General features: G+C 43.5%; 1 protein-coding gene across 1 annotated transcript in view; it reads right to left on the bottom strand.

Moving 5' to 3' along the window:
- Positions 1-441: 441 nt before the first annotated feature.
- The window catches only part of HIF1AN (hypoxia inducible factor 1 subunit alpha inhibitor), a 160,139-nt gene continuing 136,426 nt past the window's right edge, over positions 442-24,154 (bottom strand). Inside the window, exon 8 of the mRNA XM_069240360.1 lies at positions 442-1,968. Coding sequence (XP_069096461.1) covers positions 1,912-1,968 — 57 coding nt within the window. The 3' untranslated portion in view covers positions 442-1,911. The remainder of the gene's footprint in view (positions 1,969-24,154) is intronic.

A 24,154-nucleotide genomic window follows, 5' to 3' on the forward strand; every position in this document is an offset into this window, starting at 1 on the left:
AGATTGTTTATGAATCTTAGGTAGCGTATATATGCAAGGATATTTAGGACGATATACCTGAAGATATAAATATTCATCCTCATCCAGTAGTTCCCTCTCTCTCCATTTCTTCAGCATATTGTTTATATCTTTAGTCATGGTGTTAATAGGATTAGAGACTACCCTCTCATAATAATTTTCATCATTTAGTTGTGTATGTATCTCCTGCTCATAATCTGCACGGTTCAAAATCACTATATTTCCACCTTTATCCGCTGTAACCTGCACTGTGTATTATATCGCGAAGGTATTGGCTTCCGTGAGCTACGGGCTAGCAGATTCTACGAACAGTTTCCATTTTCACTGAGCACATTTCTAACTACTAAAATGCTTCTATATTTAGATTTTATTTTACGTCAAGACCAGATTCGGACACATGAGGTGTAAAGAAAACGCATCTCAGACATATTAATGTTATTTTAATAAATCATGCATGTGTTTATGTGACATTATTTAAAAAGGGTCTATCTAGTGGGTGCACAAAAGGAAACAGCTGTGAGAAAAAAAAGAAAAAAAAAATCATTGTAGAGCAACATTTAAAACAATTGCACAGTATTGCAAATCGTTGACACTTCCTCCTTGTATCTTTATTCCACAGGTCAAAGGCAAGGACAACCATGTAGAGAGAAATGTGACTAATGCATTACACTCCAGGCATTTCCTTAATCAGGCATGCGGTTAAGTCAAGGCTGTCAGTGCGAGGCACTGTTTACATCATATCATCCTGCAATACAGAACAAATCCACCCTCCTCAGTGTGAAATTTACACAAACGTGGCAATGACTTATGGCAGGCATAGCACAGATCACGACAAATATATATATTTTTTTTCCCCCAGAGCATAGCTAATGAGTATGTCTTTCTCAACTGACAGTCCTGCGTCCGCTACTCCTTTTGTGATCTTCAGGCTAGCGTCAAAGTAGACCGTGGTCGGTGTCCGGATATATTCATTCAGATTTTCGATACACATTTCGTATCCAAATAGGTTCAACTCTGCATCAGGTCTACAAATCCTAAAAGGAATATTGCCTCACGAGGGCACGAGATCATGAAGTGCTTTTTTAAACATGTAAAATATGCGTGATGTGGCACATACACGCACACACTGATTGCAGTCTAGTGCTTCAATAAGTACCAGGTGTAAAAATAGGTCTATTCATCCACCTTCGCACCTCCTCTCTTGGCACACGCTATATCCAAAAATTCCTACTCGCACTGAGTTGCAGGCTACATGCCAAAGCGCAGAAATGATGAAGGTGAAGAATTCTTGCTTTGCTTTTCATTACAACTGCAACCATTTTTCGAAGGTATGGACACCAAAGAACCCACAAACAGCCGAGGAGTTTAATCAGGATGAAAAGGCAGTCTAGCCTATTTTAGATTAGAAATGGCCATCAACGGTTCTATCGCTTCGGGGTAAAAAGTAAACCGGTTACAAATGGAACAGTTAAAAAAAAAAAAAAAAAAAAAAAATCATCTAGCTGGACTTTCAAACAGAAAATGATCAACAAATGAATTAAAACGTCTCACTTAAATTAGACATAAAAAAACATTCAACTTGCCAGAATCTCTGAGCCTTTCTATGAAAGCAGCAACAAGCCCACAAACTCTTTGGAGTGTCAGTTAACTTTGCATCTTCTGCCTTGATTTTAAGAGCCGAAAGAAAACAAAGAGAAAGGCCAGTTGATTTTCTTTAGATCACTTGAAGTTGGGAAACCAGGCCCTCCATCAAGTCTTTAATTGGTAACCGAGTACAGTATCGGGGCACATCTTCGATTGATCCAGTAACTCCTTCACAAAGCTTCTCAAAAGAAGAAAACCAGTGACTGAAGTTGTGGCAGTCACAATAGTTATACACGTTCAGTAATCCGGTTAGTTCAATTGTTCATCATAACGCCCCTTAATCATGGTGTTTAACAACGGGCCAACCTGTATAGAAAAGTTAGGAAAATATGTTAATCAAATAATATTAAAAGAGGAAAGCAAAATTCCACAACATAGCCGATTCTTCTTACGAATCCTGTTTTAAATGTTGGGTGGTACTTCAGAACAGACTGATAGCCACGATTCGCAATATACACAAACATGGTCTTCAAGCAGCCAATGAAGGCAACACAACAGTGAACTGCATTTTCCTCCAAGTTTGCTAAATTCTGGATAACTTGGGAGGACACTTACTTTGAGACAGACACTTAAACAAAGTAGTACCATGAACAATTTATATTGCTTCAAGTAATATAACAAAACAAACCATCAGAAAAAGGATAATGTATCTTGCTGTAACAATCTATTTGCAACTTGTAGTGTTGTAGATTCACAATGTGTGCACACTCTTGCCATTTAGTGTTCAGTATGGATGTTGCAACTTGTTTTTCTTTGTCGTAGTTTTGTTTTTGAACTGACATGTGATGACTACCATGAAATCCAGAATGCGCCAGGACAGACTACACCTTAAATTAGGGTTCTGATAAGTGCTAGTGTAGAGATGTAAAGTATGAGCATGCTCATTAGCTGGAGTAAAAGCATATGACACTATGGAAAAATATTGCAGTACCAGAAATTTTGTTGTATGCTCACACTCTGGGGGGTTGGTAGGACACATGCAACTCTACAGCACTACAAGTTGAAAACCAATGGCTACATTTAAGTGGCTTACTTCATTAGTAGCATATGGTGCTGTAGATCACATGCTGGTGATAGATTGAAAATGATTAAAATTGGCCACAGTATGATTTTTTTTTTTTTTTAAACACCAAGCAAGTTTCAAAATTTATACTTTTGGATAGTTAGCTGTCATTACCATAAATAATCATTTCGTAACCTTCACTGCAGGTCCAAATCGGTCTGTCTTTCATAAACCGCATGCTTCTCCATTTGGACAACCATTCAACCAACAGTTTGCGTGCTAATCATAGCTAACAAACTAGAAGACTCAATTGTATTAAAATACTTGATCAAAAGCTTAGCTACATTAGCACATTCAGTAGAATATGACGAATTAGAAAGGAAAAGCTATGAATAATGGGATTGTCTCAAGTGGGCCCAAGTGACAACCGAGAAAGAGACAAAAATGACAATTGTCTATGATGCTGGATCTTCAAAGTGGAAACCTCTTATTGATAGCTACACCATATAGAATTTTAAACTATTTAAGCCGGGGCAACCTCCACTTTAAATCCTCCTTGTATATAACTACTGCTGACCAGCTGTGCAGAGGGGGGCCAGCGTCGGAGAGAGACACAAGTGCCTTATCTGCATACCTAACATCCCCTCAGCCACACCCACTACCCATGTGTTAAAAATAGTTAGCGTCCTTACTCCCACTTTCTTTCTCTCTCCATTCTTTTACTTTTTTTTATTGAGATGTAATCAGCAGGTGTTACCAAGACTAAATTTAACCCCTTCTGTGCCGCGGACGTAGTGGTTACGTCCTGCGGCACAGTGCTGCTGTGCCGAGGACGTAACCACTACGTCCTCGGCACACAGCCCAGAGGGAGCGCTCTCGCTCCCTCTGTGGGGTTCCCCCCCACCCCCCCCAAGTCTGGGATTTTTTTTTTTTTTGTGATGAATTCTTTTTTTTTAGGTGGGGAGCGATCCCTTAGGCAAGGGTCGCTCCCCTACGGGGCAATATATATTTAGGCCATTTCTGCCCCCCTTGGGGGCAGATTGGCCTATTTTGATAAGGCCAATCTGCCCCCAAGGGGGGCAGAAACCATTAGACACCAGGGAGTTTGTTTTTGCGCGCGAATGTCACGCAACAAAGCGACCCCTTTGGCAAGGGTCGCTCCCAGGGGGGGCAATTTTTTGGGAAGGCCTTTTCTGCCCCCCCCTGGGGGCAGATCGGCCTACTATTATTAGGCCGATCTGCCCCCAGGGGGGGAAGAAACCTCTAGGCGCCAGGGCAAATTTTTTTTTTGTGTTTTTTTTTTTTTCTTTTTTTTTTTTTTTTTTTTTTTTTTTTTTTTAGAGATGGGGAGCGACCCATCAGGCAAGGGTCGCTCCCCTGGGGGGCAAATTGTATTTAGACCATTTCTGCCCCCCTGGGGGCAGATTGGCCGATTTTAGGTCAATCTGCCCCCAAGGGGGCAGAAACCACTAGGCACCGGGGATTTGTTTTTTGGCGCCAATGTCACACAGGGGGAGCGACCCCGTAGGCAAGGGTCGCTCCCGGGGGGGGGGGTGGGGGGGCAAATTTATTTTAGGCCATTTCTGCCCCCCCGGGGGACAGATCGGCAGAACACTCTAGGCGCCAGGGCAATTTTTTTTTTGTGTTTTTTTTTTTTTTTGTTTCTTTTTTTAGAGATGGGGAGCGACCCATCAGGCAAGGGTCGCTCCCCTGGGGGGGCAAATTGTATTTAGACCATTTCTGCCCCCCTGGGGGCAGATTGGCCAATTTTAGGTCAATCTGCCCCCAAGGGGGCAGAAACCACTAGGCACCGGGGATTTGTTTTTTGGCGCCAATGTCACGCAGGGGGAGCGACCCCGTAGGCAAGGGTCGCTCCCGGGGGGGCGGTGGGGGTTGGGGGGGCAAATTTATTTTAGGCCATTTCTGCCCCCCCGGGGGACAGATCGGCCTATTATGCCGAACTGCCCCCGGGGGGGGGCAGAACACTCTAGGCGCCAGGGCAATTTTTTTTTGTGTTTTTTTTTTTGTTGTTTCTTTTTTTAGAGATGGGGAGCGACCCATCAGGCAAGGGTCGCTCCCCTGGGGGGGCAAATTGTATTTAGACCATTTCTGCCCCCCTGGGGGCAGATTGGCCAATTTTAGGTCAATCTGCCCCCAAGGGGGCAGAAACCACAAGGCACCGGGGATTTGTTTTTTGGCGCCAATGTCATGCAGGGGGAGCGACCCCGTAGGCAAGGGTCGCTCCCGGGGGGGGGGCAAATTTATTTTAGGCCATTTCTGCCCCCCCGGGGGACAGATCGGCCTATTTTTAGGCCGAACTGCCCCCGGGGGGGGGGGGGCAGAACACTCTAGGCGCCAGGGCAATTTTTTTTTTGTGTTTTTTTTTTTTGTTGTTTCTTTTTTTAGAGATGGGGAGCGACCCATCAGGCAAGGGTCGCTCCCCTGGGGGGGCAAATTGTATTTAGACCATTTCTGCCCCCCTGGGGGCAGATTGGCCAATTTTAGGTCAATCTGCCCCCTAGGGGGCAGAAACCACTAGGCACCGGGGATTTGTTTTTTGGCGCCAATGTCACGCAGGGGGAGCGACCCCGTAGGCAAGGGTCGCTCCCGGGGGGGGGTGGAGGTTGGGGGGGCAAATTTATTTTAGGCCATTTCTGCCCCCCCGGGGGACAGATCGGCCTATTATTAGGCCGAACTGCCCCCGGGGGGGGGGGCAGAACACTCTAGGCGCCAGGGCAATTTTTTTTTTGTGTTTTTTTTTTTGTTGTTTCTTTTTTTAGAGATGGGGAGCGACCCATCAGGCAAGGGTCGCTCCCCTGGGGGGGGCAAATTGTATTTAGACCATTTCTGCCCCCCTGGGGGCAGATTGGCCAATTTTAGGTCAATCTTCCCCCTAGGGGGCAGAAACCACTAGGCACCGGGGATTTGTTTTTTGGCGCCAATGTCACGCAGGGGGAGCGACCCCGTAGGCAAGGGTCGCTCCCGGGGGGGGGTGGAGGTTGGGGGGGCAAATTTATTTTAGGCCATTTCTGCCCCCCCGGGGGACAGATCGGCCTATTATTAGGCCGAACTGCCCCCCGGGGGGGGGGCAGAACACTCTAGGCGCCAGGGCAATTTGTTTTTTGTGTTTTTTTTTTTGTTGTTTCTTTTTTTAGAGATGGGGAGCGACCCATCAGGCAAGGGTCGCTCCCCTGGGGGGGGCAAATTGTATTTAGACCATTTCTGCCCCCCTGGGGGCAGATTGGCCAATTTTAAGTCAATCTGCCCCCAAGGGGGCAGAAACCACTAGGCACCGGGGATTTGTTTTTTGGCGCCAATGTCACGCAGGGGGAGCGACCCCGTAGGCAAGGGTCGCTCCCGGGGGGGGGGGGGTGGGGGTTGGGGGGGCAAATTTATTTTAGGCCATTTCTGCCCCCCCGGGGGACAGATCGGCCTATTATTAGGCCGAACTGCCCCCGGGGGGGGGGGGGGGGCAGAAACCTCTAGGCGCCAGGGGAATTTTTCTTTTTTTTTTTCTTTTTTTTTTTTTTTTTTTAGAGATGGGGAGCGACCCATCAGGCAAAAGTCGCTCCCCTGGGGGACAAATTGTATTTAGGCCATTTCTGCCCCCCTTGGGGGCAGATTGGCTGAGTTTAGGTCAACCTGCCCCCAAGGGGGCAGAAACCACTAGGCACCGGGGATTTGTTTTTGGGTGCCAATGTCACGCAGGGGGAGCGACCCCGTAGGCAAGGGTCGCTCCCGGCGGGGGAGGGTGGGGGTTGGGGGGGCAAATTTATTTTAGGGCATTTCTGCCCCCCCCCCCCGGCTGAGCTACAGGCCAAACACCACAGGTAGGCACCTTGCAAAAAACACCTCTGTTTTCTGTGAAAAAATATGTTGTGTCCACGTTGTGTTTTGGGCCATTTCCTTTTGTGGGCGCTAGGCCTACCCACAGAAGTGATGTACCATTTTTATCGAGAGACTTAGGGGAACGCTGGGTGGAAGGAAATTTGTGGCTCCTCTCAGATTCCAGAACTTTCTGTCACCGAAATGAGAGGAAAAAGTGTTTTTTGGGCCAAATTTTGATGTTTGCAAAGGATTCTGGGTAACATAACCTGGTCAGAGCCCCCCAAGTCACCCCATCTTGGATTCCCCTGGGTTTCTAGTTTTCAAAAATGCACTGGTTTGCTAGGTTTCCTCAGGTGTCGGCTGAGCTACAGGCCAAAATCCACAGGTAGGCACTGCTTTTTATAAAAAAATGTGATGTGTCCACGTTGTGTTTTGGGCCCTTTCCTTTCGTGGGCGCTAGTCCTACCCACACAAGTGAGGTATCATTTTTATCGGGAGACTTGGGGGAACGCTGGGTAGAAGGAAATTTGTGGCTCCTCTCAGATTCCAGAACTTTCTGCCACAGAAATGTGAGTAACGTGTATTTTTAGCCAAATTTTGAGGTTTGCAAAGGATTCTGGGTAACAGAACCTGGTCCGAGCCCCGCAAGTCACCCCTCCTTGGATTTCCCTAGGTCTCTAGTTTTCAGAAATGCACAGGTTTGGTAGGTTTCCCTAGGTGGCGGCTGAGCTAGAGGCCAAAATCTACAGGTAGTCACTTTGCTAAAAACAGCTCTGTTTTCTGTGATATGTCCACGTTGTGTTTTGGGGCATATCCTGTCGCGGGCGCTAGGCCTACCCACACAAGTGAGGTATCATTTTTATCGGGAGACGTGGGGGAACGCTGGGTGGAAGGAAATTTGTGGCTCCTCTCAGATTCCAGAACTTTCTGCCACAGAAATGTGAGGAACATGTGTTTTTTTAGCCAAATTTTGAGGTTTGCAAAGGATTCTGGGTAACAGAACCTGGTCCGAGCCACACAAGTCACCCCTCCTTGGATTCCCCTAGGTCTCTAGTTTTCAGAAATGCACAGGTTTGGTAGGTTTCCCTAGGTGGCGGCTGAGCTAGAGGCCAAAATCTACAGGTAGTCACTTTGCTAAAAACAGCTCTGTTTTCTGTGATGTGTCCATGTTGTGTTTTGGGGCATATCCTGTCGCGGGTGCTAGGCCTACCCACACAAGTGAGGTACCATTTTTATCGGGAGACTTGGGGGAACATAGATTAGCAAAACAAGTACTATTGCCCCTTGTCTTTCTCTACATTTTTTCCTTCCAAATATAGGAGTGTGTGTAAAAAAGACATCTATTTGAGAAATTCCCTGTAATTCACGTGCTACTATGGTCACCCCGGAATTCAGAGATGTGCAAATAACCACTGCTCCTCAACACCTTATCTTGTGCCCTTTTTGGAAATGCAAAGGTTTTCTTGATAGCAATTTTTTACTCCTTATATTTCAGCAAATGAATTGCTGTATACCCGGTATAGAATGAAAACGCACTGCAGGGTGCAGCTCATTTATTGGCTCTGGGTTCCTCGGGTTCTTGATGAACCTACAAGCCCTATATATCCCCGCAACCAGAGGAGTCCAGCAGACGTAACGGTATATTGCTTTCGATAATCTGACATTGCAGGGAAAAGTTACAGAGTAAAACGTAGAGAAAAATTGATGGTTTTTTCACCTCAATTTCAATATTTTTCTTTTTCAGCTGTTATTTTCTGTAGGAAACCCTTGTAGGATCTACACAAATGACCCCTTGCTGAATTCAGAATTTTGTCTACTTTTCAGAAATGTTTAGGTTTCTGGGATCCAGCATTGGTTTCATGACCATTCCTGTCACTGACTGGAAGGAGGCTGAAAGCACAAAAAATTGCACAAATGGGGTATGCCCCAGTAAAATGCCAAAATTGTGTTGAAAAATTGGGTTTTCTGATTCAAGTCTGCCTGTTCCTGAAAGCTGGGAAGCTGCTGAGTTTAGCACCGCAAACCCTTTGTTGATGCCATTTTCAGGGGAAAAACCACAAGCCTTCTTCTGCAGCCACTTTTTCAATTTTTTTTGAAAAAAACGAAATTTTCACTGTATTTTGGCCAATTTCTTGGCCTCCTTCAAGGGAACCCACAAAGTCTGGGTACCTCTAGAATCCCTAGGATGTTGGAAAAAAAGGACGCAAATTTGGCTTGGTTAGCTTATGTGGACAAAAAGTTATGAGGGCCTAAGCGCGAACTGCCCCAAATAGGCAAAAAAAGGCCCGGCACAGGAGGGGGGAAAAGGCCTGGCAGCGAAGGGGTTAATGATCCTCAATTTTGCATCAGCAGAATGAACGTCTGAATTGGCCTGTCTTCGGCTACAACTCATCACCTCCATGTCTAATAGAGAAGTCAGCAACGAGTGTTTAACTAAATGAGCCATTTTATAGATTCATTAAAACAATATATTGAATGCTGTCAACCCTTTACATCGCCCAATAGTCTTTTTGTTCAACTCACAGGAAAAACGTCTTTGTTCTCCACTCTCAATGAAAGCGCAGATATCCAGGGTAATTAATAGTCCAGAAACATGTGCAGAAGAAATACTGATTGAATGTCCAAGAACATCACCAGTCTCCTTTAGACTGTAGACAGCAACAACTTCAAATCCTCTTTCAGGTCTCCGAAAACAGCAGAAAGGCAGATCAGAGTTCGTTATTTCTTTGCTCTTAAGTCAGAGAAATAAATAGCCAGATTTTAAATCCAGTCTTCGTGAGAATGGCTCTCTGTGATCCACACGACATTACCTACTGCCAGGAATCTCGGCGTTATATTCCATTCTAGATTAATAAACAAAAGGTTCACTGCTAACAAGGTGCCAATTACATTCACCAAATGGCAGAAAACATGTTAAAGTAATGTCTGTGGTTCCTGCCAGAGAGAAAGAAAGCAACTGTGTAACAAAGGATCAGAAAGTACAAATGCAAGAAAACCAAACAAGCACTTACGGAGCCATCAGATATGGCTTATAACTAAGTGTCTCAATGCCTCCATCAATGCAGGGGCTCATCTATCTGTCCAGGCACTCCATAACTCATAATTCGCTTAATCACGAATCCCTGCACTTATGCACCTATTTAACACTCTTGAGGATTACTGGAGTGCAACTTTAACACATGGAGTCGTTTACTTCTAGAATCATTGTACTTGCTTACTACTGGACCCCAAACTCAGTCCCAAATAAACTTTTGGGCATTGGATCCTCAGAGAAGCACGGTAAAGCAATTTGAAATTTAGAGAAGGAATCCTGTGCGTGTCAGAAACTCTTCACTGTGCAAAGAACAGAGTAACATTCAATGAAAGCTAAGCGCTTTGACTTTTAAAAAGAATTGAAACACCTGTTTACAAACAACTATACTAAACCTAAAATTACAAATTTAAAAGTGACAACTAGACCTCTCTAGAACCTTCACAAAATAGATATCTGCTTAAAGAGGATGTGCTAAATTGAGCACTACAGTGCCTCTTCCTACGGTGTTTGTCATGAGGTTGATAATGGAAAGCCACATTCAATTATATTAGTCAAGGGATTACACCATGCAGTGCCTCTTCTTACTGTATTTGATACATGGCCTGAATTATAAATGTCTGTTATGAACATGCAACTATTACAAAAGCAAGCTACCCAATCAAATGCTTCTGAAGAAGATGACCGGGGTAAAGGACAGAGGTTAATCTCCTCTCCTTTCATTTGTTTGGTGTGATTACAAGAGCTCTGGTTACTGCCAAAGGGTGCTTTTAGCTCAACTTAATACTTTTTAATTATGCAAAAGGTATCTACTTATGTTACTTTTGTTCTTCACTATTTGGCAATATCGTGCTCCTCGTCACTTAAATGCCACTGTCCAGTTAAATAGTTTCTCCGAGTCATCGGGATGTAGTCAGAGAAGATAAACATATTAAAAAAGTGAATTGAAAAAGACACAAAAGAGACGTTGCTTCAATTCAAGTCAAATTCTGAACAACTGATGAGTTGACTAAGCACAGGCCCGTATAACATTTAACAAGACTTTTTTTCACGAAAAAATTAGCAAGACAACAGAAGAAAAAGTTCCTTACATGTAACAATCACCTCGCAAATTATGCACATCGTCATTAAGGTTGAACACATAATATCGTTAAAGTATAGGAAACAAAACACACCTAAATCGGAGTAACTGCAACAATCATACAATTAGGTTTTCTTGGCGCTGAAGAATAAATTAGCCACTGATAAAGCGATACCAATTCAGAAGTACTCAGAATGAGAAACAAGTAGAGGCAAGTAGAGACTTCAAGCACAGTTTTAACAGAAGGGAAGGTTCTCAATGGTCCTTTTACACAAACTTAGAACTGGATGGAAAAAAGTTATGACGAAAAACTGAGTTTCAAATTAGTAACTACCAATTGTGGACTACAAAAAGAAGACATGAACCCAAAGTTAAAGACCGGGTGGGATCAATGGACACAGAAATGTAAATGAGCCCCTTTTTATGGGTCAGCACAAAGAACTCTGTCCAGTCTGTAATCTCGCTTTGGGCTTCAAACCATGCCCATGTCACATTAGTCACTTACATTGGTTCGTGGGCTTGCCTTTTAAAATCTGCTTGCTTTCGTTTGTGAAAGGCATGCATACCTCAAGCCTTTTACAGTGTTTAGCCCACCTACACAGCACCGGTAAACTACTAAAAACATGTGAGGCTCCATGTTTTCATCCTGGGGTCCCAATTACTTTATTTTCCACGCAGCTTGATTTCGCTGCATTTTACATAGCGCGATCGCTCTGCGTTTTTTTTTTCTTTACAACGCTAATAGCTCTAACTCGAGCAAATGCGAGACCCGTTGCATTGAAAATGATTGTTTATTTAGGAAACTTCTGAAGATAGACCGGAGGAAAATTTGAAGGTAAGACCTTCTAGAAAGGAAAATTATATTATCAGGAAAGTACTTGTTTTTTAAGTTATTTAACCGTTTTTGACGCAGGAGCTGGTGTAACATTACTAACTGTAGATGGAGAATGCCATCAACTTATGTAAGTATTATCTGGCTCAGGAACTTAGCCCGCGTTCCCAAGCTACGATAACACTTTAAAGTAGGGTGGGGCTGCTGATAAGGAGGAAGAGTCAACCAGGCCTGCTTGAGCATCACAGGGCTAATTCAGCACTCGAGAAAATATGCAATTGGCAAACGCGACCATATTTAACACATTCACAAGCGGACCCCTCTGTACCGCAACAAAGAAAACCTCCCAGGGCACCACTATCCAGAACATCGCACGCGGGGGCAGGATCGGACTGCAGACATTCACACCAACCAGGCAACACCGCAGAGGCACGGGTGTGGAAGTGGTTTATAGTATGGTTACATTTAACGGAAATGAAGAAAAAAATAGTTTAGGTACACAACGGGTGGAGCTGCTTTTCAAACCATTTACGTTTGTTTCAAAACAGAAAAACGAAAGAAAACCGCATATGAAAGCAGACCTCAAGGGGTAAAAAAAATACAACAGCCAAGGCACCCCAGACGCAGCACAATACCAAATGTTCATGCAGTATGTATAGAGAGCTGACTGAAGGTTGAAAGATCTGAAACCAATCAAATTTCAAGCACACAGACAACTCTAGATTCCGATTAGTCCAGCTCCGCATACTCCACCGTTCGTAACGCTCTCTTACGGCCCTACATGCCATGGGCAGCCGTCTGGCAGCAGTCTGCCTAAATGGCAGCAGCGCGGTTGGGAGCTTCATCCATGTTTTATGGAGCTGTCAGAGACTACAACCATATTGGACAGCCATTAGCAACTCAACATGGGTGGTGATGGGAAAAGCCCTATTTCGGACACAGCCAAATGCTGCATGTGGAATATGAACGGATGACCATCAGATTGTGGGTAAACTGGGCCTAGGGTTAGCTAGGTGAAATTAAGCAGTGGGGGGAATGAAAGAAAGGGGGGTGGGGCTTTAGCCACTGGTCCTACAAGGCTGGCAGGACAACATGGATTGGTGCATGCTTGCAGAAAAAACAATCTACCAAAGCAGGATATGCTTAAAAAAGGAGAGAAGAAATGGTCCCCATGGAGGCCATTCAGAGGGGACATAGGAGGAGAGAGCGTGAAACAACCACTTAAACAACAGAAACATTGGACGGGCATGGTTTACTATATCCACGGTCACAAAGCATCTAAATCATTGGCTTAATTTCAACAGAACTACATAACATGCATGTATTATGCATGTTATCACTTTGTTGAAAACTAAAAAAAGAACTAGAAAAAAAAACAAGAAAGGAAAGTATAAATAAATACTGCTTGGACTGACATCCAATCATTTTTTTTTTTCTAATAATCAGAGCAGTGGAAACATCTTTAAAGCAGATAAACCACAGTTTACTACTTAGAGAATGCAGAGATAACCTGTCCAAACAAGTACGTATTGGTTCATAAGTGAAAGCAGGTAAAGGTACTACCATTATAGCCATCGACCACTGAACTGCTGTGGAGCCTCTGCAGCCAATGCTGTATTTCATTAAAACCTCCTCAAGTTCATTAACACGTTTCGGGTTTGGCAAAGACCAGGATTACTTGTTCACTTCAAAGAAGAGAAAATATTTTTGCCATGGAGGTACAGGTTTTAAGTAAACCTATCAGCACTCCAGTATCACTCAAGATACAATAGGAATCTACGTAGGGTTTAGAAAAAAAAATAAGGAGAAAAAAAGTAGTCCATGGTTGGCTAGCAACACATCTTTCTAGGGTCTTTGAAAGAAAGGGGATGGCAGTGAGGTTCCTATAGTTGTCGAGTATTTCTGGGTCAGCACCAGGTTCCCCGAGAAGAGTGTGAAAACTTGATGGAGACCTGGCCTCGAGAGACTGCAAATTTGTGCTCAAACACCAGTCAAACTATCCTCAGGGATACCCATCGGGAGAGGAACTGCCCCCTGTCCCCACTACTGTTTGCCCTACTCAGAATCATTGGCATGTGTGGTCCGTGACCATCCCCAGGAATTCATGGCTTTAGAACCTCCGGAGAGACTACATGCAGAGAAGATGTCCCTTTAAGATGACATATTTCTTTATATTTCCCTCCTCCTGAACTTTTAGTTGTTTGAGGACTATGGGAGCTACTCAGGCTGCAGCATTAACTGGAACAAATCGGTGCTTTACCGTCTGCAAAATAGGTTAGAGATACCTCCTCTCCCCATCAACTGACACACACAACCCATTGATTCAAATATTTAGGCATATTCATGACATTGAGGAAGGATATATATTTAGAGTGAAATCTAGGGAGAGTGATGCAATCCTGCAGGGAAGAAATGGAGTGGTGGCAAGGGCTGCTCCTCACACTGATGGGGAGAGTAGCCAAGTTTAAGATTGTCACTCTACTAAGCTACTCTATGCCCTGCAGAACATGTGCTATCGGATCCCCTGGAGACCTTCACATCAATAGGAGGGAGGGAGCGGGGGAGAATATGCGAATACTGCATTAGGATGCTAAACACCCCAGGATAGCTCTAAAAACTCTAAAGCACAATCAGTACAATGGAAGAATAGCTTTGCCAGACATGCTCACTTATTACAGGGCGTTCCACCTGAATAATATTAACAACTGACTCTTTATTCCCCCCTCCCCACCATTCAACATTTATGCAGGAGCGGGTGCAATGGGTTGGGCGTGTAGGAAGCTGGCCTGGTATGTGGTGAGCACCTATGGTGTTATCACCTTATAGCAGCTATCCCCTATTAGTGAGATACAGACAGTGTCTACGAAGCCAGGACTCTCTAGAGGTAGATGAGGATGAGCAACCAGGACTTATCTAGGAGACATGTAAAGCTTATGCCATACCAATACAGTCACACCGCACTTACACACATGAAAGAATCACACAGTGTTACAAAAATAAATGTATTTTATTACAGTAACAAAAATACTAAAATATAGTATAGGCAATACTCCACTAGTAGGTGAGTAAACACACTATTGTATACATGTTAGAAGTCTGTGATTAGCATTGAAAACAGCAAATAGAAAAACCAATAGCAAATAGTGAAGGCCCTAGGGTGAGACCAAACCATATACTAAGTATGTGGAATGTAAAAGGCAGTTCCCCACCCATGGAAGTGGAATTGGTAGAGGGGAGCTGGAGGAACGAGGAACCCCAAAAGGTAAGTGCCAAATGTTTATTGCTGAGGTTGTTAACTCTGTTTGAAGTTGCGCCAGGCGTAATTGAAGTGGTCTTAACCCTCTATCTGCACCAGCAGCCAGAGTGCGTCACTGTTGAAGACCATTGGAGTTGCAAGTAAATCACAGTGGCAGCACCCAGCACCGACAGGATTGTTTTACATCATACGAGGAATTTGAAGTGGGCGAGGAGATACTAATCTCCAGCGTGTGCACTGAGCAATTGAAGACTTGAAATAATGGATTTTTACTTCAATTACGCCTGGCGCAACTTCAAACAGAGTTAACAACCTCAGCAATAAACATTGGTGAGTGTTTGTTAGTGAAAACTGTTGGTGCCGATGCGGCCTCGCCATTGAAGGAAAATTCAGTGGCATTTGGGGTCCGGATGCGAACTTTAAACAATATGTTAAGAACTGTGCATAGCTGGTACTTTAAGTCACGCTACAAATGAAAAACGAATTAGTAACAAATGAAATATTCTCAGAGTCTGGGGAATTATGTGAATTATATTTGTATTGGCACAAAGCACCACAAATAATGAACACTAAGAAATACTAATTTATCTATTACTGAATGAAAGAGCAAAAATCGTGCCAAAAACGCTAAAATGAAGTCAGCAGGCTCAGGTGTGAATTAGTGACTTAACTACCAATCCCAGAATCCAGTATAAAAGCCCTTAATGTGAAGATGGTGGGCTAGCAGCAGACAAAACCACTTGAAAAAGACAGACTGTTGAAACGCGTTGTGGAGTCTGATGGAATTCTAAATTGCACGTTAATAAAGAAGTTGGATGACTTAGCCTCCGGGAGTGCAGTGCTCTTATATATATATATATCTTTGCATGTATATATTTGCTGTTTATAGACTGAAGATTCTTTGTACATGTTCTCACTTTATTGCTGCGCACATTTTAAAGGTGCACTTTCGGTTGTACTGACATTCCTTCACGAGCCTTGCAGAGTGATTTAATAATGTCCTCTTTAGATTAAGAAGCGCATTCCAGAGATTCCTTCAGTGTGTGTGTGTATTTTGGCTCGGTCAGCGGTAAAGCAAAACACTTTGGCATAGGTCGGCCGGGGAAAGGTATTATAAGTTGAAAGCGTACATTTAAAAGTGAAAATATGTTTGGAAAGAAGCTTAAAGCATCTGCTTCTAAAAATGTGTGTGAACAGAGTGTTTCTCAAATTCCTGGATGGTGCCAGGAACCCTATGATGTATCAGCTAATGGATTTTTACATTTAGCTAGTGGAGCAAGGCAAATTTTGTTTCTTATTGGTGCCTCTTTGGTTTATGGAAACCCTACGATGTTTAACGGACCGCATTACACCATCACAGGGTTTAAGCAGACCCCCAATGTGCAAACTACAGTACAAATGAAAATAGGGAGAACACCAAAAAGAGAATATACTGTGTTGTTTGTGCCTCTTATAGAGTACAAAGTTGGAATTGACATTTTGAAAGGAATTACTTTGTATCAGGATGGTGGTTGTCATCAACTTGGAACAAAGATACATTTCAGTGGCAGCCATGAGAGTAGGTCATTTGAAGATACCCCCAGTGAAGGTGCCCCCCTGGAACCAAGGTAATTTGTTTGAAACACTACTGCATTCCTGGATGGCATGATGAAATAAGTGAAACCATAAAAGACATGGTTGAGGCTGGCATAATAGCTCCAACTACTACGGAGTAAAACAATCCCCTATGGCCTGTGCGTAAACCTGATGGACGGTACAGAATGACAATTGGTTACCACAAGCTGAATAAACATACACCCCTCTTGTCAGCTGCGGTCCCAGACACCATCACTGACTGAACTAATACAGAAACATACAGTGACATGGTATGCCATCATTGATATATCGCCAATGCGTTCTTCTCTAGACCCTTGGCGCCATAATGTCAAGAACAATTTTCATTCTCCCATGATCACAGACAATTTCACATGCTACCTTTGCCTATGGGGTATATACATAGCCCCACTATCTGTCATTAGCTGGTGGAGGGCACCTGTATGAAGTATCGGTCATTCCAGGTGTGCAGTTGACCCATTACATTGATGATGTGATGATTCAGGGAGCGACAGAAGAACAGGTGCAGACTCAGTTGGAGAGGGTGGTGGAACTTTTGCAGAGTAAGGGACGGATGATTAACACTGATACGACACAAGGACCATCTAAAAATGTGAAGATTCTAGGGTTTCAGGGGAATCAGGGACACAGAGAGGCGTTACTGCAAGCAAAGCAAAAGATTCAAGTTTGCCATTCCCCGCACTAAGCAGGAGACACAGAGATTAATTGGATTGTTTGGTTTTTGGAGACCGCACATCCCTCATTTGAGTCAGATTTTGGCCACTCTGTACAAAGTGACAAGGAAGAAACAGGAGTTTGAATGGGGTGAAGAGTAGCAGTGTGCTTTTGATTTGGCAAAAGAAGCAATTCAACAGGCTTTAGACTTGTGGCATTGCAGGAGGGAGACATTAAGTTACATGTAACTTTTCAGGGAAAATATGCAAATTGGAGTATGTGGCAAAAACAGGGAAGGATGAGGGTTCCCCTAGGATTTTGGATTAGAAAATTAACTGACTCTGGGGATAACTATACTCCTTTTGAAAAACAGCTTTTGGCCGGTTATTGGGCTCTAGTGGATACTGAGCAAATAACACTAGGTCATAATGTAATTCTGAGACCTTAAATACCAATCATGCAGTGGGTGATAAGTTCACCTAAATCTCACTGTATAGGACATGCGCAAGAGGCTAGCATCATATGCTGGAAATGGTACATACAAGACAGGGCTCGAGTCAGACAGGCAGGCACTGCAGTCCTATATGAACATGTGTCACAAGCCCCTGTACAGGATGAGGAGAGGGTGCAGAAGGTACCACAGGTAAAAGAGTCACCATTGAGATGGGGTACACCATTTGAATCCATGTCACCTGAGGATAGGAAGCATGTATGGTTTACTGATGGTTCATCCAAATACATAGGCACCAAAAGGCATTGGAAAGCGGTGTCATAATCCAGTCACCAAATAGTTGTTGACCACCACAGAAGGGAAAAGTAGCCAATATGCAGAGGTGTACGCTGTGTATCAGGCTCTAAAGCAAGAGCTGCCTGGAACTTGTCATTTACACTGATTCTTGGTCCACTGCCAATGGGTTAGCCACTTTGCTACCACATGTCATGCACATAACTGGTTCATCCATTACAGAGAGGTGTGGGGCAAAGAGTTGTGGCAAGAAATTTGGGAAATGTTAGAACACAATACAGTTACCGTATATCATGTAGATGCTCATTGGCCCACTGACCCACTAGAACGCTGGTTCAGTTCTCTAGCAGACAAAGCCAAAATCTCAGAGGCAGAAGTGGCAACACAGGATTCTGACTTGGTGGCGATGGCTAAAAGGGCGCACCAAAAATGTGGACACCTGGGAGAAAAGGCCACTTTCAGCTGTGCAGGAATTAGAGGGATGCACACTCCCCTAGATTTGATAAAACCTGTGATTTTGCAATGTCCTATGTGTCATCACACACAAGAGTTCTGTCCCACAAACAGTCAAGGGTCAATTGGGGAGAGGAAAGTTACCAGGACAGATTTGGCAAATCGATTACATTGGACCACTACCGATTAGTCGCGGGTGTCAATACACCTGCACCGTAGTGGACACTAACTCTGGGTACCCGATTGCTGTCCCTTGCAAACTTGCCACTCAGCACAACACCCTCAGAACTTTGGACTTGTTAATGTTATACTATGGAGTACCACTCACGGTCCAGAGTGACACTGGGTCACACTTCAAAGGAAAATTGGTGCAGGACTACTGTTTTCAGCACTATATTGAGTGGAGTTATCATATCCCTTATTATCCACAAGCTTCAGTACTGATTGAGAAAAAGAATGGCTTACTGAAAGCTCAGCTGTGAAAATGATCTGATGGGACTTTGAAAAACTGGAGAGAGCACTTAAAAGAAGCCCTCCAGATTCTGATTAACAGACCATTAACAAATGCTGAAACACCCTTGATGCGAATGCTAACTCTAGCTTTGCAGGTACAACCACATGTGGCCACCAATACCATCACTTACTGGGAAATAAAACCAGGAACTTTAGCTCCTTACAGAGCCACACCCACATCTGCAGGTCTTGACTTACATGCTTTACAAGCTTACAGACTGAAACCACAAGACATGACGCTGTGTGAGACAGATGTTGGAATACAGATTCCCCAGGGGTTTTTCGGATTGATTGCTCCCAGATCTGGGCTGGCCCTCAAAGGTATTCAGGTTTTAGGGGGAGTGATTGATGCAGATTACCAAGGAGAAATCAAAGCTATTCTGCTGAATAGCGGAGAAGCTAATTTATTCATACAGATCGGAGACAGAATTGCCCTACTTGACATAATTCCAGTGTATGAGAGGATTGATGAGGAAGGGGACTGCCCCAGCCCTTATTACTGTACATGGGGAGGGAGGGTTTGGTTCAACTGACGAAAACCCTGGTGCTAAAGTGTGGGTGGAATCCCCAAATGGCCCTCCAGAACCTGCAGAAATTATGGTAAAGGGCCACTATAATTTCCTGCTGATCATGAAACCAGGAAAGGAAAAATTGGAACATATCCCAGCAGACAAATGTTATTTGTGAGAATGATCATACTGGTTTCTTTTACAGATCATACTACAGCTTGCCTTTGCCGTGAGTGTGCCGTGTGGTTTCCTTTCAGGTGTCTGCGTGTGGGGTCGGGAGGGACCCAACACCCCCAACTTCAACCTGATTGATATATCACGTCGCACAATACCTTTACTACATCTGAATGACAATATATGGATTCATTTGGGGCAGACCGTGCTCAACAGATCTGACCTCTGCATGGTGCCATGAGAAGCACTGTGGATGTTTTGTCATCCTGTTTTATCGCCATACCAACACCAACAAGCATCTTGTTAGAAATTGTCAATGCCATTGGCTAGGATAAAGATGTGCAAGAACATGATGTAGAAACCCACTTCAGTCCCTATGAGTACCGTAAGACTGTCAGGAAGCAACCAATGAGAAGTGGGACAAGCTCACTCAGATAATTACATACAATATTACTACCGGTGACGTGTGTTAATACAAGTCCTGCAAATTCTCGTGATACTGTGAAATGCATTCAATTGCGTTTAGAAAAGAAAACAAACTTCTCAAGATATACCATGGGAACACAGTTTTGTGCTTTTACCGAACAGATCAGCATTGTAAGAATTTATCTAATCACATGGCTTGTTATCATCTGGTAACTGCTGCCAGTCACATTAAAAAATGTCAAGTTGCCAGTTGGCTGGCTGTTCTCGTGTGGAAACCTCACTTTTACCTACATTCCAGCTAACATAATAGGCGGACCGTGTACTTTTACATGCCTGGGACTCATCCTGTCTCCTTCTAACTCTATACATACTTGTTATCCTAGAGACACTATGCAATTAAGTGAAGATTATGATTCAGAAATTCAATTATTATCCAAATCCGAATATATTAGCTCAAGCCTTTCTATTGTAGGCGTGCCTGGCTTAGCTGTATATAATACCAGACTGATCAACAAGTTAGCTTGTCTAATGGTTAAAAACATTAACCATACTTCTATTGCTTTATCTGAATTTATATTATATGTGCATGGTACTAGAAAAGCTGGATTACAAAACTGTGCTGCCATAGACTATCTTGTTAAACCACAATCACGTGTGTAAGGAACTTGAAGGCATGTGCTGTTTTAACCTTTCAGACCACTCTAAATCTATCCAGGCCCACATTGATAACCCACATACATTAGTGAAACAGGAAAAACAGTATGTGGATCAGGGATGGTGGGACTGGTTCTTTCAGTGATTACCTGATTTTGGCCAATTGCACAAATGTTTGAGTGGAATATTTGTAGTAATAGCTCTTATTATATCATTAAGTTACTGTGTGCAATGTATTCCTAATTTGCTTGCAATGTTAAGACCGAAAAAAGTTGATTTTAAACCTATAGGGTATGCAAGTCATTGGTCAAAGGGTGGAGTGTAGTGATATTTGTGTTTTGACCACTGACTCCGTGTCGCACCACTTAACACTTGGCTTAGCTGTCCACGTCACATTAGCTGTCACAAGTTACAGACTCCATTTTGTATTCAGCTTAGCCTTAGCTTCACTGCCATGTTAAAGGTGCAAGTATTTTCCGTACAAAACATGTTATGCCACATGTTTTCTCGTTCATGTTTTTATTGTGCATGTCTGCGTGCTTTTTCTCACCAAGGGCTAGGACATGACGTCGAAGAGTCAGTCAGTCAGTCAGCAAGATAAGGATGTACTAGAATGATGCTTATGGTACGTGAGGGAACGGTTTAGTTATGGGAGGGACACCCTGGAAACCTGGCCATTTCCAACGTGTTTCTTTCAAAGCTGACCAGAAGTAGCTCTGAATAACAAGGAGCAGGGGAGGTTTTCTAGAACTCTCCCCTCTTGCTTGTTTAAGGTTTATAAGAGAACAAGGATTGACAGTGGGAGATTCAGAGACTTCAGTCAGGATTGTGACCTCGAATGCCTGACACCCCATGAGGGAAGATCTCTCTTTCTCTTCTACAGCCGATCTCGGAGTCTAAGGCTTGAAGCTACTGAGAGAAAGATGAAGAAGCAGCTGGGCCCCATGGTGATGAATTTTTACCAATTATTTGCTTTGCATTGTGTGTGTATGTGTGTATGTTTGTGTGTGTATATATATACACTGTCACTTACCCAGTGTACATCTGTTCGTGGCATAAGACGCTGCAGATTCACATGCTGTGCATTATCCTGCCATCTAGTGTTGGGCTTGGAGTGTTACAAGTTGTTTTTCTTCGAAGAAGTCTTCTCGAGTCACAAGACCGAGTGACTCCTCCCTTTCGGCTCCAATGCGCATGGGCGTCGACTCCATCTTAGATTGTTTTCCCCGCAGAGGGTGAAGTAGGAGTGGTGAGTATAGTAGATGTGACCATGCACCGGAGTAGTTATGTATTAATGTGTATTAAGAGAATATTTATTTACAATTTTCATTCACCTAAAAAACGGCTACAGGCTACTGGGGAGGTGGGAGCGCGCATGTGAATCTGCAGCGTCTCATGCCACAAACAGATGTACACTGGGTAAGTGACGTTTTCCGTTCGGTGGCATGTGTAGCTGCAGATGCACATGCTGCGCATAGACTACCAAGCAGTAATCTCCCCAAAAAGCGGTGGTTCAGCCTGTAGGAGTTGAAGTTGTCTGAAATAATGTTCTTAATACAGCCTGTCCTACTGTGGCCTGTTGTGTTGCTAACACATCTTCACAGTAGTGCTTAGTAAATGTATGAGGCGTAGACCAGGTGGCTGCCTTACAAATTTCTGTCATAGGTATATTCCCAAGAAAAGCCATTGTGGCGCCTTTTTCCCTAGTGGAATGTGCTCTTGGTGTAATAGGTAATTCCCTTTTTGCTTTAATATAGCAAGTTTGAATACATTTAACTATCCATCTGGCGATGCCTTGTTTGGATTTAGGATTACCTGCATGAGGTTTTTGAAAGGCTACAAACAATTGTTTTGTTTTCCAAAATTGTTTTGTTCTGTCAATGTAATACATTAGTGCTCTCTTTATGTCTAATGTATGCAAGGCTCTTTCGGCTACTGAGTCTTGTTGTGGAAAGAAGACTGGGAGTTCCACAGTTTGGTTTAGGTGGAATGGTGATATGACCTTTGGTAAGAACTTTGGATTTGTACGGAGAACCACTTTATGTTTATGTATTTGTATAAACGGTTCTTGAATAGTAAATGCTTGATGTGATAGCTATTAGAAAGGCTACTTTCCAAGTCAGATACTGCATTTAACAAGAATGCATGGGTTCGAATGGGGGGCCCATGAGTCGTGTTAATACAATATTAAGGTTCCACGAAGGTACTGGTGGTGTCCTTAAATGCTTTAATGACTGGGATTCTAAAATGTGATGTTGTATGTGTAATCTGCAGATAGGCAGTTATTGCAGTGAGATGGATTTTAATGGAAGAGAATGCTAACTTAGACTTTTGTAAGTGTAATAAGTAGCTTACAATGTCCTTTGTGGAGGCATGTAGTGGTTGATTTTGATTAGTGTGCCAGTAGCAAGCAAATCTTTTCCATTTGTTTGCGTAACAATGTCTTGTTGTAGGTTTTCTCGCTTGTTTAATGACTTCCATACAATCTTGTGTAAGATTTAAATGTCTGAATTCTAAGACTTCAGGAGCCAGATTGCTAGATTGAGCGATGCTGGATTCGTTGTCTGATCTGTTGTTTGTGTTGTGTTAACAGATCTGGTATGTTTGGTAATTTGATGTGGTGTACTACTGATAAGTCCAACAGTGTTGTGTACCACGGTTGGCGAGCCCAGGTTGGTGCTATGAGTATTAGTTTGAGTTTGTTTTGACTTAGTTTGTTGACCAGATAAGGAATGAGTGGGAGAGGGGGAAAAACATAAGCAAATATACCTGACCAACTGATCCATAGTGCATTGCCCTTGGTTTGAGGGTGTGGGTACCTGGACGCGAAGTTTTGGCATTTTGCGTTTTCTTTTGTTGCGAATAGGTCTATGTTCGGTGTTCCCCAGCGGAACAAGTGATCCTGTAGGATCTGGGGATGTATTTCCCATTCTTGAGTTTGCTGGTGATCCTAACTGAGATTGTCAGCTAACGGATTCTGAATGCCTGGTATGTATTGTGCTATTAGGCAAATGTGATTGTGAATTGCCCAATGCCAAATCTTTTGTGCTAAGAGACACAGTTGTGACGAGTGTGTCCCCCCCCCCCACCTTGTTTGTTGAGATAATACATTGTTGTCAGTTTTGACAAGGATGTGTTTGTGGGCTACCAGTGGTTGAAATGCTTTTAATGCTAGAAAAACCACTAGCAGTTCCAAATGATTTATGTGAAGTTGTTTTTGTTGATTGTCCCATTGACCCTGTATGCGGTGCCAGTTGAGGTGTGCTCCCCACCCCATCATGGAAGCATCTGTTGCAATAACAGCTTGAGGCACTGGGTCTTGGAATGGCCGCCCTTTGTTAAAAATTTTTGGGTTCAACCATTGAAGCGAGGAGTGTGTTTGGCGGTCTATCAACACTAGATCTTGAAGTTGACCATGTGTCCATTGTTTTGCTAGGCACTGTTGTAAGGGCCGCATGTGTAATCTTGCATTTGGGACAATGGCTATGCATGAAGACATCATGCCTAGATGTTTCATTACAAACCTTACTAGGTAGTGTTGGTTCGGTTGTATGCTTGATCTTACATTTTGGAACGCTTGGACCCTTTGTGGACTTGGAGTGGCAATTGCCCTTTGTGTGTGGAGTGTCGCTCCCAAATATTGTTGTATTTGGGATGGTTGCAGATGTGATTTCTGGTAATTGATAGAGAACCCCAGCTTGTGTAGTTTCTATGACGTA

The sequence above is a fragment of the Pleurodeles waltl genome, chromosome 6, assembly GCF_031143425.1.
Source record: "Pleurodeles waltl isolate 20211129_DDA chromosome 6, aPleWal1.hap1.20221129, whole genome shotgun sequence".
Taxonomy (NCBI): Eukaryota; Metazoa; Chordata; class Amphibia; order Caudata; family Salamandridae; genus Pleurodeles; species Pleurodeles waltl.